The 16,890-nt window shown below is 37.5% G+C and overlaps 1 protein-coding gene across 26 annotated transcripts in view; it reads left to right on the forward strand.

Moving 5' to 3' along the window:
- Window positions 1-16,890, forward strand: part of LOC103030767 (regulating synaptic membrane exocytosis protein 1) — a 123,325-nt gene that overhangs the window by 63,312 nt on the left and 43,123 nt on the right. For 24 of the 26 annotated variants that reach the window (XM_049481204.1, XM_049481210.1, XM_049481207.1 and 21 more), the window contains exons 4-5: window positions 3,961-3,975; window positions 16,578-16,885. In XM_049481204.1, coding sequence (XP_049337161.1) covers window positions 3,961-3,975; window positions 16,578-16,885 — 323 coding nt within the window. Of the gene's footprint in view, window positions 1-3,960; window positions 3,976-11,887; window positions 12,074-16,577; window positions 16,886-16,890 lie in introns of those variants that run through there. The other 2 variants (XM_049481217.1, XM_049481218.1) reach the window with 2 other exon arrangements.

The following is a 16,890-nucleotide window of genomic DNA, read 5'->3' on the forward strand; positions in this document are numbered from 1 at the left end:
CAAGGCATGAAAGATAGGATAGTAAGATAGAAACTCAAGCTCTGGTAAAGTTTTCACTATGGCCTCAATGTAATTGTCATACTGTGACAAATATTGAGCCATTCCAATGAATAACCATATGTCAGTAAATTCTCTTATTTTGTAATTTATTTAATTTTAAGTGCCTTAATAAATGAAGAAATATAAATAGAATACATTTGTTTACAAATTGTTAATACATACAGTGCAAAAAAACCTAAATATTAGCAAGGCAATAAATCAATTAGCCGCTCTGGTGTATTGCTATCTTGGCAGTGAAAAACACAGGTGCATGCCCAACATGCGTACACCTCCAATTGTTACGCACACATTGACACACAGCAGTGCACAAACCCATAGCGTGTGCCTGCTGGCAGCTATGCAAACTTTTACATTAACAATAAACATAACAATAAAACAAAATAAAATAACATTATTCTACATAAATGACCAGTTTGCACAAGCAAGTCAGTTAGTTTCTTCTGCTGAGAAGCATTGAACACTTCCAGGTAGAGGCACCGTTAAAAAGGCAATCTGCTAACATCAGGGTGCACCTGGCTCTAAAAGGGAATGGCAAGTGACACACTGATTGGTTTATTACATGTTGCACCAAAAAAAACAACCATGATTAATTAAGAGAATTAGTACATGTCTATTGGAGTTTTTGTTCCTGTCATTATGCTAGCAAAGACTAAAATCCCTAAAATTGGTCCACCGTTGTTGTAAAGACTAAATGTTAAATACTGTATAATCCTGGGTATAATGAGTGGCTCTAGGGCAGTTGTTCCCAACCCTGGTCCTGGAGGATCCTCTGTCTTACACGTTTTAGTGGCACAACTATCTCTTGGGTTGCTAATTAGCTGATTAGCTGAATCAGGTGCATTGGGAGCATGGAAACACTAAGGGTATTTCCAAATTACAGACTAACTAACATACAGTGCTAACTAGTTGTTGAGTATAAGTTTGTAGTATGGATAAAATGTTATCTACAATTTTATTGACAGTTTCATGAAAGTTTCACAAAGTTCAAAGTCACAACTGTTGTTTTTAAAGAGGAAATCTCAAAATTGTCTAAAAATGTTTTTATGTTTTTTGGGGACAGTTACAAATGTAGACCACTAGAAGTGATGTTAGAACTGTAGCTTATCTGCAAAACTGAGTCTGGCATTGCTAACACTGATGTTTTTGATGTTTTTTGCCAGTTCAGCTCAGTGGGCATTTTATGTTCTTATCTGATGATATTTTTAAACCTGTATGGCACCCCAGCAAGGACACATTTCTCTTCTCATTTTTGATTTTGCACTAATAAAATCACAACCCAAAACTGCTTTACATTGTAATAGTTTGTAATTTGTTCATATCATTAAATAAGATGTGTTGAAATGGTGAACAAGTTTTAGGATACAGTTTAATGTAGGCTTCAAATAACAATGTTGTAAAAAATGTATCTGCTCATTATTATCATAGCTACGTTGTTTTTTTAATAATGCAGGTGAGGAGGACGAGTGCTAGGGCTAGTTTAGATAAGGGAGTGGTTATCTTAGGGAACTTGGAGACAGAGCGACTGGGTCAGCGCAGCAGAGGCAGAGTGAAACTGTGCAGCTGCCCTGTTTATCTACGGGTGATGTAGAGTCGGGAGGCCCTAATGTGATGTGGGACGAGAGGCTGTGTTCTGCTTATGGATGGGAGCAGCCTAGAGGTTGGCTTTGCTGAAATGAGCATACAGAGTTTCTCTCAGCCCCCTGGCATGTGCTATTAATGAGAGTGGCTGGCTTGATAATGGAGTCACTGGGTGCCTGAAGGTTAAACATAGAGAGCTACACCTACTCAATGTGATGGACTGTATAGTAGAAAACAGTAGCTAACAGCGATGAAATGCACTTAATAGCTCTATTGCTGTGGGTTGCTATGAACAGCAGGCCTGCAGCTAGAAGACACAAACAGACGCTTAGAGATTCAAAATATCAGTCTGAAAAAAAATGGCTTTTTCCCCTCTCAGTTCACTGCTTGTGTGTACGTATCTGTGTCTGTGTGTCTCTCTGTGCGTGTGTGTGTGTGTCTGTGTGTGTATATATGTGGGGAAGAGAGAGAAAGGTAGACTGAGAGATAGGAAAGAGACTGAGAGAGAAAAGGAGAGCACAGATGTGCACTTGCAGCGCTATTTACATTTCAGTGTGCGTGCACATTCTTGGCTCTCCGTCTCTGAGGATATGAAACGAGATTTACTAAGTAGAATCTAATATTCTCATTTTCATCGACCCATGAACTGTCTTTTATTTCCACTGGGAATTAGTCATAGTAAATTTCATTCTGAAGTTCTCACTTGCCAAACTGCACCTTCTTGCAGTGCCCTGTGGGTGGCAACATACCTGCAAATTTAAATCCCTGTTCAACTCAGGCTCTGGTAAAGTTTTCACTATGGCCTTAATTTACTTGTCATATTGTGAAATATATTAAGTCATTCCAATGAATTACCATATATCAGCCAATTCTTTCTTTTTATAATGTACGTAATTTTAAGTGCCTTCATAAATGAAGAAATATAAGTATAAATAGAATACATTTGTTTAAAAAAATAGCAAAATAAATTATTGATGTCTACCAAATAGAAGAAATTGTTGATACATACATTTAAAAAAAAACTAAATATTAGCAAGTGAAATGTTCTAACTTTAAGGCAATAAATCATTTTCCTCTGATGAGACTGATGTTTTCTCTGATGTCTTGCTAAGCATTGAAAGTGTTAAGATTATTTAGCTTATTTTAGGAATAATTCTTTTAATAAGTCTTACTTAGCATTTTCACCTTATTTAAGTCATTTGAACTCAAAATTAGCTCAAAAAGTGAGCAACAAGTTATTTTAAATCTTGTGTCCAAATCTAAGGCAAACAAATCTGCATCATTTTGAGACTTTTTAATTGCTTTAAAAAATATATTGGCACAATTTGCTTACTCCACTGGCAGATTTGTTTTGTTTAAAATAAGCATATATGTCCTAAATTACATATATTTTGCCAATGGATTTTTTTGCAGTGTAGATGCTCATTGAAAAGATGATTTATTTGAGAATTGTTGTCTACTATATATTTGACCATCATTGTTTATTGTTCTCTTGATGCCATGAAAGAATCACTTTTGGTTCTATAAAAACTATAATTCCTTGAAGATTAATAAAGATACACACAAATTAGGCACATGTACTGGGACACATGCTTATTCTTTCATTCTTCTAAAATCAAGGTTATTTAAAAGACTTAACCTTGTGTTAGAGCTGCACAGTGCTCTTCTGTGCTGCTTTCATATGACTACATCCTTAAAATGAGGTATATGAACAAAAGTATGAGAACATCTGCTCCCCCCCCCCCCCCCCCCCCCAAAATTAAGGGTATTGAAAGTAGTTTGTTTTGCTTCTGTTGGAGTGACTGCCTATAAAAGATATTGCTGTCAAGAGCCAAGAGGCTTCTTTTAACAAATAGACAACATAAAGTGAGGTACAGATATTAAATAATCACTCCACCTCATTTCCAGCATATCCTAAAAACAGTATGGACTGTATGGACCTGTTATTCCAGAGAACACAGCCCAAAATGTTTTATGTTTATCTGCTTTAGGTGGTCTCTAAAACAGTGCATTTGCACACCTTTCTGTTAGCAATAGGTGCGACTTTAAGTAGTTAAGTCTTAAATACTTCCTTGATATAAACATTCTTTGCACTCACACATCTCTATTAGAAGCATGGTTCTTTATGGAACCAAAAGCTGGTTCTATGGCATCAAATTTCTATTTGCAGCATCTTTATTTTTAAGAATGTTCATGTAAATGATTTCCTTCTCTTTGTTGTTTCTATTTACCTCCTCCCTGCTCCCGCCCTTTTCTTCACCTTACTTTCCATTTCCCACTTTTCTTTCCCTCTTATCTGCGGCTTCTGCACTGGTGGAGAAGAAGGAGGACAAAAGGGTTAGCATTCTTTCTTTTACTTACTTACTTCTATATCTCTTTGGGATATGTGGAATTCATGCATTCATTTGTTTACTCATCAAAAAAATGTCATTTCTTTATTTTACCAAGTTAAAAATTAAAACTGGTGTTTGACAGCGATGCACTGAAAATTTGGCTACCAAAAATATTTATCAGTAAGTGGCAGCATTGTGTGTATGAGAACTGATTGTATACAAGGCAGGGAGTGTGGGATGAGCCTGGTAAGGACGCCATGGAAACAGCAGGTTTGTGGTTAATTTTATGCTCAACTCACATAAATTAAACTAAATTTAATTACATTTCCAGCCAAAAGCTACTAGCTGTAGAGGGGTATAATACAAACATTAGCTTAGCAGATTAGCTAACTTTGTCTTAGCATTTGTTTGTTCACCAAAAGACTGGCTGCCTTTTTATGTTTGACTGTCACTCACATATGTCTTGTACTACTGGGGATAATTAATAAACAATTGCAAAAAAAAAAAGAGTTTTTTTTTTTTTTTTAAGTAAAATCATCAGTGCACCTTATATATGAATTCTACCTGTCAGGTTGTAACGAACAGTAAAGCCACTCCACTGAAGTACAGCGATTTACAGGAGTTTCAGTTTAGTTTCTCCAGCACAGAGGCTGAAGCAGCATTAGCCTTAGCCGCTAACAGCAGCACTAGCTCTTTTGCTGTTCAGAGGTGAGTATATTAGACTGTAGTCTGCATTTACTGTGTTAAAACAAGCTACGTGGGACGAACCACTAGCACTGCTGCTAACTGCGTTAAAATACTGGAAATCTTAGCTTACTGTAAGTAGACGGAAGTGCTTTACTCACCCAAATAAACAGTTTTCAGGTGGTAAATCTGTGTAGATTAACATTCAGCGCTAGTTTGAGCAAATGTTTTTTTTTTTTAAGAATTAGTTTTGTTTACTTAGCCCCCCTCCAGCAGTGTCTTGTCAACACCCTTGTTTCTTACTATTGTTTCTTAAAATGCACCTTATAATCCGTTTTATATATAAAAACAGACCAGAAAAAAGACGTTCATTTATTGTAAAATTGTACTGCTGAGGTAGTTAATGTGTGACTAAAAGAGCACTGCTGAAATGAATTCATGATTAAGAGTGCTGCATGTATTGTGCTTGTATTGGTTTGTTTACTGGGATACTAAAAATGTTATGTGCCCAACAACATATAATTATTAATGGTTTCACTTTATGATGAATTTTAGTTCTTGCAAAAAAAAATCTGCTACTATTTGTGTTCTATGCTGTTGTTTACCTGTCTGCCTCCATCCATATGTTTGTCTCGCTCTCTGTAGAGTCTCATTATGAAAGACAGGGTAAGACGCACTGAATGATCACACAGCATGCATGGCCTAAAGTGCACGCTTAAGTTTTCTCAAAGCCCTGATTAGCTTTGGACCAGATTCAGAAAGCAGCTGTGGGCTGTCACTTCATTTCATTTGCTCAGGTCTTAAAGTTCTACGAGTTGATTTGTACGAGTAGTATAACTCTAAGTAGCACTGCATCGTTGTCAGAGGAACTTTACTGCAGTACACAGCCTGTTTTAGCTCTGCTTGGCCTGTGCTGGTCCTGTAACAAAGCCTTGCCATAAAGTCGGTAATGTATGTGCAGCATGCTCCCTCTTAGAGGAACTGCATTAGTTAATCAAAACTCTGCCATGCACTTCAGTGCAGCGGATAAAACCCTGTAAATACAATCTGGCGCTCATTATCCCAATGATTATCAGGCCTCTTGGTAATATCTGTTTTCTTCTGCAGACAAGCGTTTCGGTGGCTGTTTTGCTGTGTTTTTGAAGTCCCGATTCCTGTCCCTTGGGCGCACTTGCCTGCTTTCTTTATTCTCTTGCCGTTTTTCTCCCTTTCCGAGGATCCATTTCGCACTGTGGTCAGCAGGGCCGGGCCTGTGCTGTGCATTTTTCATGCCGGAATATTGATGGCACGGGGAAAACACAGAACGATGTGTCATTTCCTCCCCGAGAGCAACACCATGAAATGATTAGTATTGATCTCCTCCGTCTTCGTTTGCATCTGGTTGGTGGACGTTTCATTGACTGGGACCTGAGATACTGTGTGTCTCCACATCTGCACATCTGTGCTTGTACAGTAGCTGCACAGCAGCAGCAGTGAAGCAGAAGGGTCTTCTTCTTCTTATTGAGGCCAGGCTTGGTGTGGATATGTGGAGCATACAGTAGAGAGAGGCCTGTGGCACAGTGCAGACTAGTGGTTATAGTGGGTATTGCAGGTAGTGGCTGTGTTTGGGCAAGTGAAGTCATTGTTTTGTTTTCGTTGTTAACTGAGGTCCTTGGGGAGACGGGACACAATGAGATGCAAATACACACTCGTGCGCCGCTGGTTGGGAAACCATGGGGAGGCGTGCACCAGCCTTATTCATAGGTCCCATTGATCCACTTAATTCAGAGAAAATCCAATGTTTGGAAAAGGTTGCAAGCTAAACTTATCACACTATTGATTCGCAGATGCCTTGTCAGGTCCGAGATGTATGTCTCGGTGAGAAAACGGCGAGACTTGGGAGTTTTGTAACATCAGCAGGGACTCATAATAAATTATTTACACTATTGATCCAGTATTTAACAATTGAAATGCCCAGTGTATGAGGGCCGAGTGAGTGAGTGTTTGTGAAGGCGGTCAGGGGGTGAGCGTCTCCAGGCGCTGATATACTGGCTCATTAGAGCAAATGGACAGTAATCTCTTTTGTGGCAGTCTTTCATCCTTATCCAGGATTTATAACATGCTGAATTATGGGGCCAGCTCCGTCCGCCGCCGCCCCCATACGTCAAAGCTGTCAGAGGTGGGGCACATGAACCCCTGTCCGGCCTCCTCCCGCGCTCCACACTGCTCCAGCCGCTCCATTTATCTCACCTGTTTGGCTGCGGCTGACACCGCCAATAGTAGGGCTCGGCTCCGCCTGGCTCTGTCTCAACAAGCAATTGAAATGAGATGAAATTAAGGAGCTGCATAAGGGCAGGGCTCGATACATGACAAACTTACAGTCTTGACTCCATCACTCACAGAAGCTGGAGAGGTCACATACGACAAGACAGCGTATGAAGAGCAGGTACTGGCTGCTACTACTGGGAGAATAAAGTTAGAATGTTTATTTAAATTAAAAGATCTCAGGCTTTTTAATCAGTAAGTATAGTAAATTCTTTGGTAAGTACTGTAAAACTTAGGGACCCGCATATTTTAGTCAGACATAACATAAAAACTAACAGTATTTTGTTCATATCAGCAAACATGCACAAATGTGGAAAAAATAAAAGGGGGCATATTGTACCTCTTTTTACACAAGTTAGAATATGTCTATGGGCTATAAAAAAACATATTCATGAAGTTGTTTGCACAAAATCACTCTCACATAATGAGATCTCATCAGCTCTATTCTTACCAGTATCAGTCCCTTTCAGAATAAGCCGCTCAAGGGCTCTGTCACTTTTATACACACTGTTTATGCAAAATGTTTAATGTTAGTGTAATGGAAGATTTCTATCTCTTTTAAATGCATCTTCTGTGCGTTTACATTTGCATTTTGATGTGGTCTGACCATATCCAGATATAATTCCAGTACTTAATATGCATGAATATTTACTTGCTGCCAAGTATATAGGTCCCACCCCAGGTATCATTCACTTCACCTATCAGTGGTTTTACGTGTATACATGTATATGAAGGTATACAGCTACTTTGAGTTTCGGTATATATCCTATGTTTCATTGTAGCTTTTCTCTGCCTACTGTCTGAGACAAGGTGAATCTCAACAGCTTTTTATATCCTTCCATTATCTAAAGTGTGCTGAGACAAGAAGGTGACATTAATGTCTTCAGACTTTACGAAGTGGCAACAGTGACCTGGAATAGAGAGGCAATGATTTGGGACCCCTGCCAAGTACAACTGACCTCTCTATCCCACAAATGTGTTCAGTTGTGGCAACAGCTTCTAAGCTGAATAAACTTTATGAAACTCAGTTTTCGTTGGAAAACTGGCATTTACAGATCAACTTTAACTTTATTTATACTCCATTGCAATTTCTGTAAAAATGCTTAAAAGACAATGGACTATTTATAGTTAACTGATTACATAACTGATGTAATAAGTGCATTTTTCACTTTACACATTTTTACCTTAAGTGGCTTGGCCTCAACCACATATTGTATGTATAATCCTGACACTTAAAGCACATTATATGGCCATGTGTAAACAGGGTCTTTTAGAATTTATTAAGCAATTTATTATGAGTACTGAATAAAGAATCTCATATCCAGTTTGTTGGATGCAGAAGGCGAATGCTGAGGAGGTTGGGTGCTGTAGTGGCACAAGGGCATGATGACAGTGATGACAGAGACTTTGTGTAACTGTATACACTATGTTGTGTTAAATAAAAGCCTGGAGCGAGAGATTTTATTTATTCTCTGTTGTTCTGTAATGTAGCCAGTCACTATCTCCACATCTGCTCTCACAGACACAAACGGTGTGTAATTGTATACACTTTGTTGCAACACCAAAGCATAGACAGAGATTGATTTCGTTTTTTTCTTCTGAGTGTGAGGATAAAAATAGCCTAGCCTCAGAGGACGTGACTGGAAAGGGGGATGTCTAAATACAACTTCTGTATTATTTCCTCTTAATCTTGTGCTGAATTGAAGGAGGGCGGGAAGAGACAAGTGCTTCCATGTAATCCAGGATATGCCTGTAGCAGATAATACACATAAACATACACTCTGGAAAATAGATTTTATTATTAGCTGATCTGCTGTGGAACTGGAGCATGCTTTTCAGAGTTTTGTTTTGTTTTAGGGAACAAGGAAGTGTTCTTCTACATCCTTCTATATCCTCTATCCAGAATTCTCCTGAAGCTGCTTACTAGAAGATGTAGTGATGTAGGTTTCAGTTTGTAGGTTCAGAAGACCTACTGAAATACACTGTCTACACTGACATGCATGGGAAGTCATGGAATATCAGTTGTAAATGAATTATACAGCTGTATAAGATGTGAGGTGTTACCTTGGATCATAAAGTATTGAACTTTGAGTGACGCCTGTTAGTGGGTCGACAGATTGCTGAGACATTCAATTTCTAAAGTTGTGTGGGCATTTAACATTCGCCAGTCCACAGTGTCCGGTGTGTACCGGAAATACAAAATAAAAGGCATTACCACCCTCAGAAGAATAAAAAAAAACATTATTGGATTAAAATGAATATGCATACAATGGTAAATGTACTTGTTCGATTGGAACCTACTTGCTTTTACGTCATTTTTGTTATGTTTCATTAATTTCTTTTTAATCTTCTTATGATGAAATTTCATTTTTAATCTGTGCAGCACTTTGGTCAACAAGTTTTTCAATATGGTCTATTTGTAAACTGATATTATCATTGATATACATGAAGTAGAGATTAAACAGGCATAGGAATGCAGGCTAATCATTGTCACTGTAGCCATATACATTTTAAATGTTTAAAAATATACATACATAATATAATAATAATAGTTGGTGGTAATTAATAAAAAGAGAAATATTGAAATAAAGTGAAATAGAGCTGCAGAGAATCATACATATTTATATTACACAGCCATAAAAAACTGCACATTCCTTTTCTGTACAGGTTCTTATGTGCTTAATTAAGTCTAAGTTTATCCCAGCACTGTATCTGACCTGTGTGCTGAGCTTTGTAGAGCTGATTTAGCTCGTTTCTTTGTCTTGTTCAATACGTGTTTAGCTGTGTTATAAGTAATGATATGCTAATTACTGCCTGATGTGTTGGCTGAGGCAGCAGCAGAGGCCCGCTGGACAGTGAGCAGCGCTTGCTCCTGGTCACCATGTGTCCGTCCACATGCTCACAAGCAGCAGCACCTTACTGATCACCAGCAGCTTTTATGATAATTAGTCTGATAATTAGGCCGTCACCGGCACTCTGGCCTCGGGAGTTTGACATGTATCCTGCAGGGCTGAAGCCGGCTGCCCCTCTGCCTCCTTCTGCATTCATTCCCACACTGCTGCCCAGACCATTCATACCTGATGATGAATTACTGTACAGTGTCGGAGCTCATTTGTACACTTGCTGCTTTTACAAAGACAGTGCTATTGTTATTGCTATTGGACTTCAATAGAAATGTCACTGTCGATTACAGTATATTAATCAATATAATAAAAGTAAATTATATTTAACATTATCTACTATAAGAAGACAGGACTTAGTGTTCCCCCTTTTTTCCCTTTTCTTTCCTATCCCCTTTTTCTTCCTCTTTCTTCTTACTTCCTGTAAGGGCTGGTGCCCCATCGCGGAGTCCTCCAGGGCATCGGAGGGCGTGCCAGGCCAGCACAGAGGGTTAATTTGGCTAAGTACTAACACCTGCGATTAAAACCTTTTAAGCGACGCCAACCAGCCACTCGGCGCTGGATTTTTGACGCTCATGGAAGCGAATCTATGCTGGATTTTCCTCTGAGCTCCGGCTCGCTTTTCCACCCTGCTCTATCCACAGCAAGTGCCTGTGTGTTTGAAGTGAGCCTTTTTACCTGCTTTGAGATCTACTGTTCTGCAACTGTGTTCAACAACCCTCTGGGCTGTAGGGCAACCTATCTGTAGCACTTCATATATGCGTCATATATACTGCAGACAGTAGTGAGATAAACACAGGATATTTTACTCTGAAATTTTATAGAGTGAATAATTGTTAATAAAATACTGTCCAGTGCTGCATACAGTATGTGCTGGATGAGCATGGAAACACTTGAATCTGACTCACAGGAAGTGTGAGGAGCTCTGCTCATACGTGTGAGAGAACAACCAAAATGCTGGACAGTCCACTCTTTATATAGAATACCACACATTTGCACCTCTGCCTCTGCCAAGTTGGTATCTAGCTGCCAAAATGCATAAGATTAATGATTATTTTATCTCAGTTCCTACACATAACCACAGACTTAGACACACACACACACATAGAGAAACACTCACTGCAGATTGTGTCCTAGTTTTGCATCCAGAAATGGCTAATGGTGCTGTCTTAGTTCCCCTGAGGTGGCTTTAAAGCATATAACAAATTGCCTCTAGTGGTTAGTTAAACAGCTTTGAAGTGATATCCATGTGACTGTGCCAGATTAGAAAGCGATAACATTCTCCTGCCTTATTACACCTGGATTGCTTCACTGACATAACAAGATCTCAGTGGCAAATTATCAGCAGATATATCACTAGAATTTTATAACAATAAAATAAAAAGGAAAATGTGAAACAAATGTACAAATGTAAATTTCACATTACCATCAAATGTTGTATGGTAAAGAAGAGGGATGCACCAAATATATAATTAATTGAATTAATTCTTATTAAACAGTATTAAAAAAAGCATTTCTGGTCATTTTTTAAATTGTAATTTTGTATTTTTACTTTTTAATCCAAGTATTTAAATATTTGAATAGTCAAATATTCACTATCCAAATTACTCATCTGAAAAAAAATAATTAGCTATTATTAAACAGTAAAAAAAATGAAATCCAATAATTTGTACTAATAATAAAAATGTTTTTTTTTTTACATTTTAATCCATGCATGCAATGGTAAAAAAACGTTGACAAAATTAACTTTTATTGTTATTCCGTATGTTTACTTTTGTTTCATTTCAGTTTGGTGTATCCCTAGTAATGGATTTATACCTAAACAAATATATAAACAAATATAAGTAGTATACTTGCTGATAATCAGTACACTTACACTAATGAACACATTTAGTTGTGTAGGGGTGTGAAGTGTTGCTGGTGGGGTAGTAGTGCGCTGACCTAATCCCTGTAAGGAGGGTCTGCCCGACAGCTGGGGGATTCTGCTGCTGATTTGCTTTAGATTAGTTTGGAGCTCAGCCAGGCCTGTTCAATCAGGGCATAATGCTTTTTCACTGTCCGCGACTGACCTGTACCTCCTGCCCTGCTCTGCTTCAGTGCCTCTCCAGCCCTCCACTACACAACAACCTCATTCCTACAGTCCTTCACTCACCTGACTCCAGCTGTGAGGCTCAGAAGATGCTCGGCTTCTTTCTGGTTTGGGCTTTTTTTACTGTATGTTAGGTTATTTATTGTTTGATGACGTTAAGCTTAATGCTAATTTATTGGAAAATTATTTATTTTAATGATGCTTTAAGAAAGTACTGTATGTTGCTCTTCACAATCCTTGTTTGGGTGCTAAAATATTGTTTATTAAGCCTATTTACTTTTTTAATGAACCACTCTGATTGTCCTTTTTACTAAGGGCTTCTGAAAAGAGGAATCTATAGCTTATGGCTCCATAGTGGTAAAATAGTATACTGCAGTATTTAAAATATATTTAAACGATATTCAAATTACAACACATACATGTTCTGTTTTGGGTCTATCTAGGACATAGCCAAATAAGATTATACATACATGTTCATTTTAAGTGATATATAGAACTCTGTCTATATATAGAACTGTCTATAAAGACATTTGTTAGAGGTAAAAAATACAGGAAAGGGTATTTTTATGTAGAACACTGCTATGCAAAATTAACATTTAATTTGTGTAAACTTGACAGATTATTATTGTAATTTAGCAGTGATTTCAATCACTGTAAATTAATTTACATTTTTTTTCTGTTGAGTTATTTACTTATCGTCTGTAATTTTAACAGGAAAACTCTGGTAACCACAGCTGCCAGCGTTTTCCTGTAAAAACTACATTTTTTTTTACAGTGTATATACAGTATTGTACAGTAGTTGTAGGCACCTGTGGGAATTTCAGTAAAGAAAAAGCTTATTTTCTGTGAAATAAGTGTTTCTTAGCTCAGTAAAAGCACTGTTTTCCTTAAAACATCTCCTAATCTCTCCTCATCTGAGTTCAATAGAGTAATATTTCTAGTTCTCATCATATCAACAACTGGTTTGGTAAATTGGTAAATTTGGTAAATCAGGTGAGCTGCTGACAGAACTGAACATATACACATGCTGGCTGAGGAGCATCCAGGAGAAATCTGGAACTACACTTTGTTGTTTAGCTTGGCTCATAGGATATAACATACTTAGCTAAAATGAGAATTCCTTGTTACATTTTAGTGAATGTATGTTTATTTGCATCTGTTCAAATCATATGTGGTGCTTTTTTCAGGTAAAAACACTCATATTACTGAGATAAATGGATTAGTGTAATTTGCTTTGGTGCCTAAAACGTTTGCACAGTACTGTATATCACCTACTTTGATCCAGTTCCATTCACTGATGAGGGTAAAAGGAAGAATGTGTATCGTATTTAATGTCATTTTAACTTGGTTTAGACCAGAGCGTAAATTTGGCAGGAGCGGTGGTTGAGATCAGCTTGTCTAATTGTCTATAAAAGGGAGGGAGACGATAGGAACAGCCTAGAAACGGCAGAAATACATTCATTTTTATTCTCTACCTGCATAAATTAAATTAAATAAAGTATTTAGCATCACTTACCATGCTTGGTATAGTTTACTATCTGTTCACACAGTTTTCCAGCTGAAAGTACAGTAAGCTACTTAACCTAACTAACCTAGTTAGTTAGCTAGTTAGCTTAAATAAATAGCTAAGCTAGCTGAGACAGTTAGCTAGTAATTTGTTTGTTGTTTACCAGAAGACTAATTACATTTCTTTATGTAAAATTTAGCTACATTACGCTAGGTAGCTTCATGTAATTTGAACAGCACTGTTTTGGTAAATGTATGATTATAATGGGCTATATAATGGTATATTTATTTTTCTTGCTTAAAAAAAGCAGTTACAAAACTAGCTTACTTACATTCTAAAAATAGTTATTAAACACATTTTTAATAAGCCAACAAACCCAATACTTCAGTAGTGTTAAATAATGTTTTTGTTTTTTACAGCTGTGCTATTCTAGCCACACATTTTGAGATATAATGTCTTTTGCTCATTGTGAAAAAAGTATTTAATGCAAACCTACAAAATGTGTTTTTTTCTGTGTTCAGCCTTCAAACAATGTAGCTATAATGTTCTGTGGTTTTGGTTTTAGCCAAAATTCTGGATTTTGGTGCATCCCTAGTAATGCTGTCTAACTTGAGTTATATAAGTCAACTAATACTAAAACTACGAGTAAATCCTCTAATATTCTGCGTCCTGAACATTGTTTATAAAGCGTTAAGAACTGTCACTGAGATACACCTGTTCAGTTAAGCTTTATTTAGATTTGTCTGAATAAAGTCTTATATTGACATTATAATTAGTTCTGCAAATAGTGCAGTTTGATGGTATGCATTGTTAAGTTTTAGTGTTTGAAGGATTTGTGGTATAGAAGAAACTAGGACAGGAGTTTTGGTAGCAGGTGGCATATGTGAACACTCTGTTATCCTGCTATAACCACAGAGTGTGTTTTGCTGGCACAGACATCAGCGGCAGAAGGCTGTGTGTGTGTTTGTGTATGTGAAACTGTGCGTCCCTCTGTGCATGTGTGTGTTGCTTTGGCATTGTTTAAGGGGGCCAGAGAACGTCTTAACCCACCAAAGCTATGCGGCGAGCTGGGGAATTGTTTGCGGCTTCCTGATGGTACTGGCTGGGTGGCTGCCTGGATAAATATAGCCGTGTTTATGCCCCCCCCACCCCACCCCACCCCCCAACACTTTAATCAAAAGCAATCTGGAGGAGGAGAGGAGTGGAAAAAAAGAGGGAAAATATGGAATGTGCCAAGGTCTTTTTGTGTTCTCTTTCCACCAGTCTCCTCCTGAAGGAATCAGCAGGGACCCAGTGAGGATATGGGGGAGGGTGATGGATAGAGCCGCTAATGCCTATGAAAACAGGACCTGGCCTGCCATGACTCTCATCATGGCTCCTTCAGATATTCCCATAGAGAGAACATGGTCAATGTCTGTGCTTTATGGCCATATGATTCCATTCCACATACCCAATGACTATGTAGGCCTGTTGCAACATCCACACATTGAGTCAGCTACAATTAGTGCCTCATATTTCATTTGTTGTAGATATTGTAGTTGTAAAGGTATTAATCCGCACACATTCGAATTAAAAACAATTTCAACACCATGTATTTATTACATTGAAATAAAGATGAACCTGTTTGGACTGGAGGGCTGAAAGGCTCTGAGTCTCACCTGACAGTGATTTTAGGGAGTCACCTGCTTCTAGTCGAGTCCCAACCAGTCTTTATGTTGCTTTTTATTTGGCTATGTAGTAGGGGTGGGCAATATGATATCGTATACAATATATCGTGACACAGAAATATCATGATATTAAAAATCCATATTGTGATAATAGGGATGTTCTGTCTTAAAAGTAGTCTATTATTTACTGTGAAGTTTTAAGTGTGTTTATTGTAGAATTGTTTTAGTTAGCAGTTTATATCGTCGCTGTCCTATGAAAAACACTTATCTCCATTTTGTTCAGTTTTAGTTTACTACATAATTTGAACAGACAAACTGTCCCTTACACTGTGTCAAAATTTCTTAATGCATAGACCAATAGAAACTCTTCAAAATGACCTGAAATAAACTCTTTTTACATTGACTTCCACTGAAAGTTTACAAGGTTTTTTTCTGTTTTGGAGATAAGTGTTTTTCATTGGACAGTGACGATATGCATGCACTAAATATTCTGCAATATTTTTTGCTGCATTATATTATTTTATGCGGCATTATTTATTTTGCCACATTATGATTATACTGTTATACCATTATACTATATTCCTAAAATTAATTAAATATTTTAATTTTCCTATATTGCCAAGTATATCGTTATCGCAAAAATACCCTGAAATATGGTGATATTATTTTAGAGCCATATCGCCCACCCCTACTGTGTAGTGCTGATATTGTTTTTTTTTAACAATAGTTTTGGTTTGAAATTGGTTTCAAGAATGTTATATCTGTTGGCTTACTTGATATTAATTGTGAAAATGACTTTGATTCTCGGGTAATAAATAATTATTAATAAATTAAGATAAAAATGTAATAATAATGTATTTTTAAAAATATTAATAAAGCTCATTCTTTGACCAGGAAGTGTAGTAAAAAAAGTCAACTAAAATATATGTATTGTAAGGATTACAATAAGTGCTAACTGTGAGGAGTCAAATGCTCATGATAAAGGCCTTTTTGTGTCAAGATTAAGATAATATGCAGTGCATAATCAAAATATACTGTACGATATATACATGATGATTTTTTTTACAGATATTAATTTGGTCATTTAAAATAGTAACAGCTTAATTTAACATTCTACTTTTATTTTGCAAAGTCTTCTGACTTATGTTTTGATTTTGGGTAGAGTCGACTCTCAGAATAGACTTATTTTATTCCCACTTAATCAGAATTGATTCCAAAAATTCTGGAATTAGACCTTATTATAAGAATAAGTCATTTGTATACCCTTTTTATTTACAGCTTTTTTACCATGTAGATTTCAGAGTGGTATAACTGATTGTATTTCTGTGTTTGATTTGAGAAAGCTTATTCAATTATAGTGATTCAGTTTGTCAATGCAGTGCTGTCACCCCTAAATCAAGGCTGAGTGGAATATATTCTAAGCTCACTATCCTTAAAATGCTGTCCTCTATGCAGGTAATGTGGGTATGTAACCAGTGCCGTAAGCAGCAGGACATCCTCACTAAATCAGGGGAATGGTTTCCGGGACAGGGGCCAAAGCCGAAGCCAGCAGGGCTGGGAACGGCAGTGAGTGACCCAGCCATGTGCGGAGACCCCTCAGGAGAGAAGAAGGTGCGCCCCAAGTCTCAGATCCACCTCGAACATTCTGCTTCTACTGCCCATGACAGCCAGCTGCCTGCCTCCATTCACCCCAGCAAAGGCCCTGTTGCTGGACAGGCCGACACGAATTCATCTCGTTCCCGCAGTGAACCTCCACGAGACAGGTACT

Source organism: Astyanax mexicanus, chromosome 7 (assembly GCF_023375975.1).
Source record: "Astyanax mexicanus isolate ESR-SI-001 chromosome 7, AstMex3_surface, whole genome shotgun sequence".
NCBI classification, from domain to species: Eukaryota; Metazoa; Chordata; class Actinopteri; order Characiformes; family Acestrorhamphidae; genus Astyanax; species Astyanax mexicanus.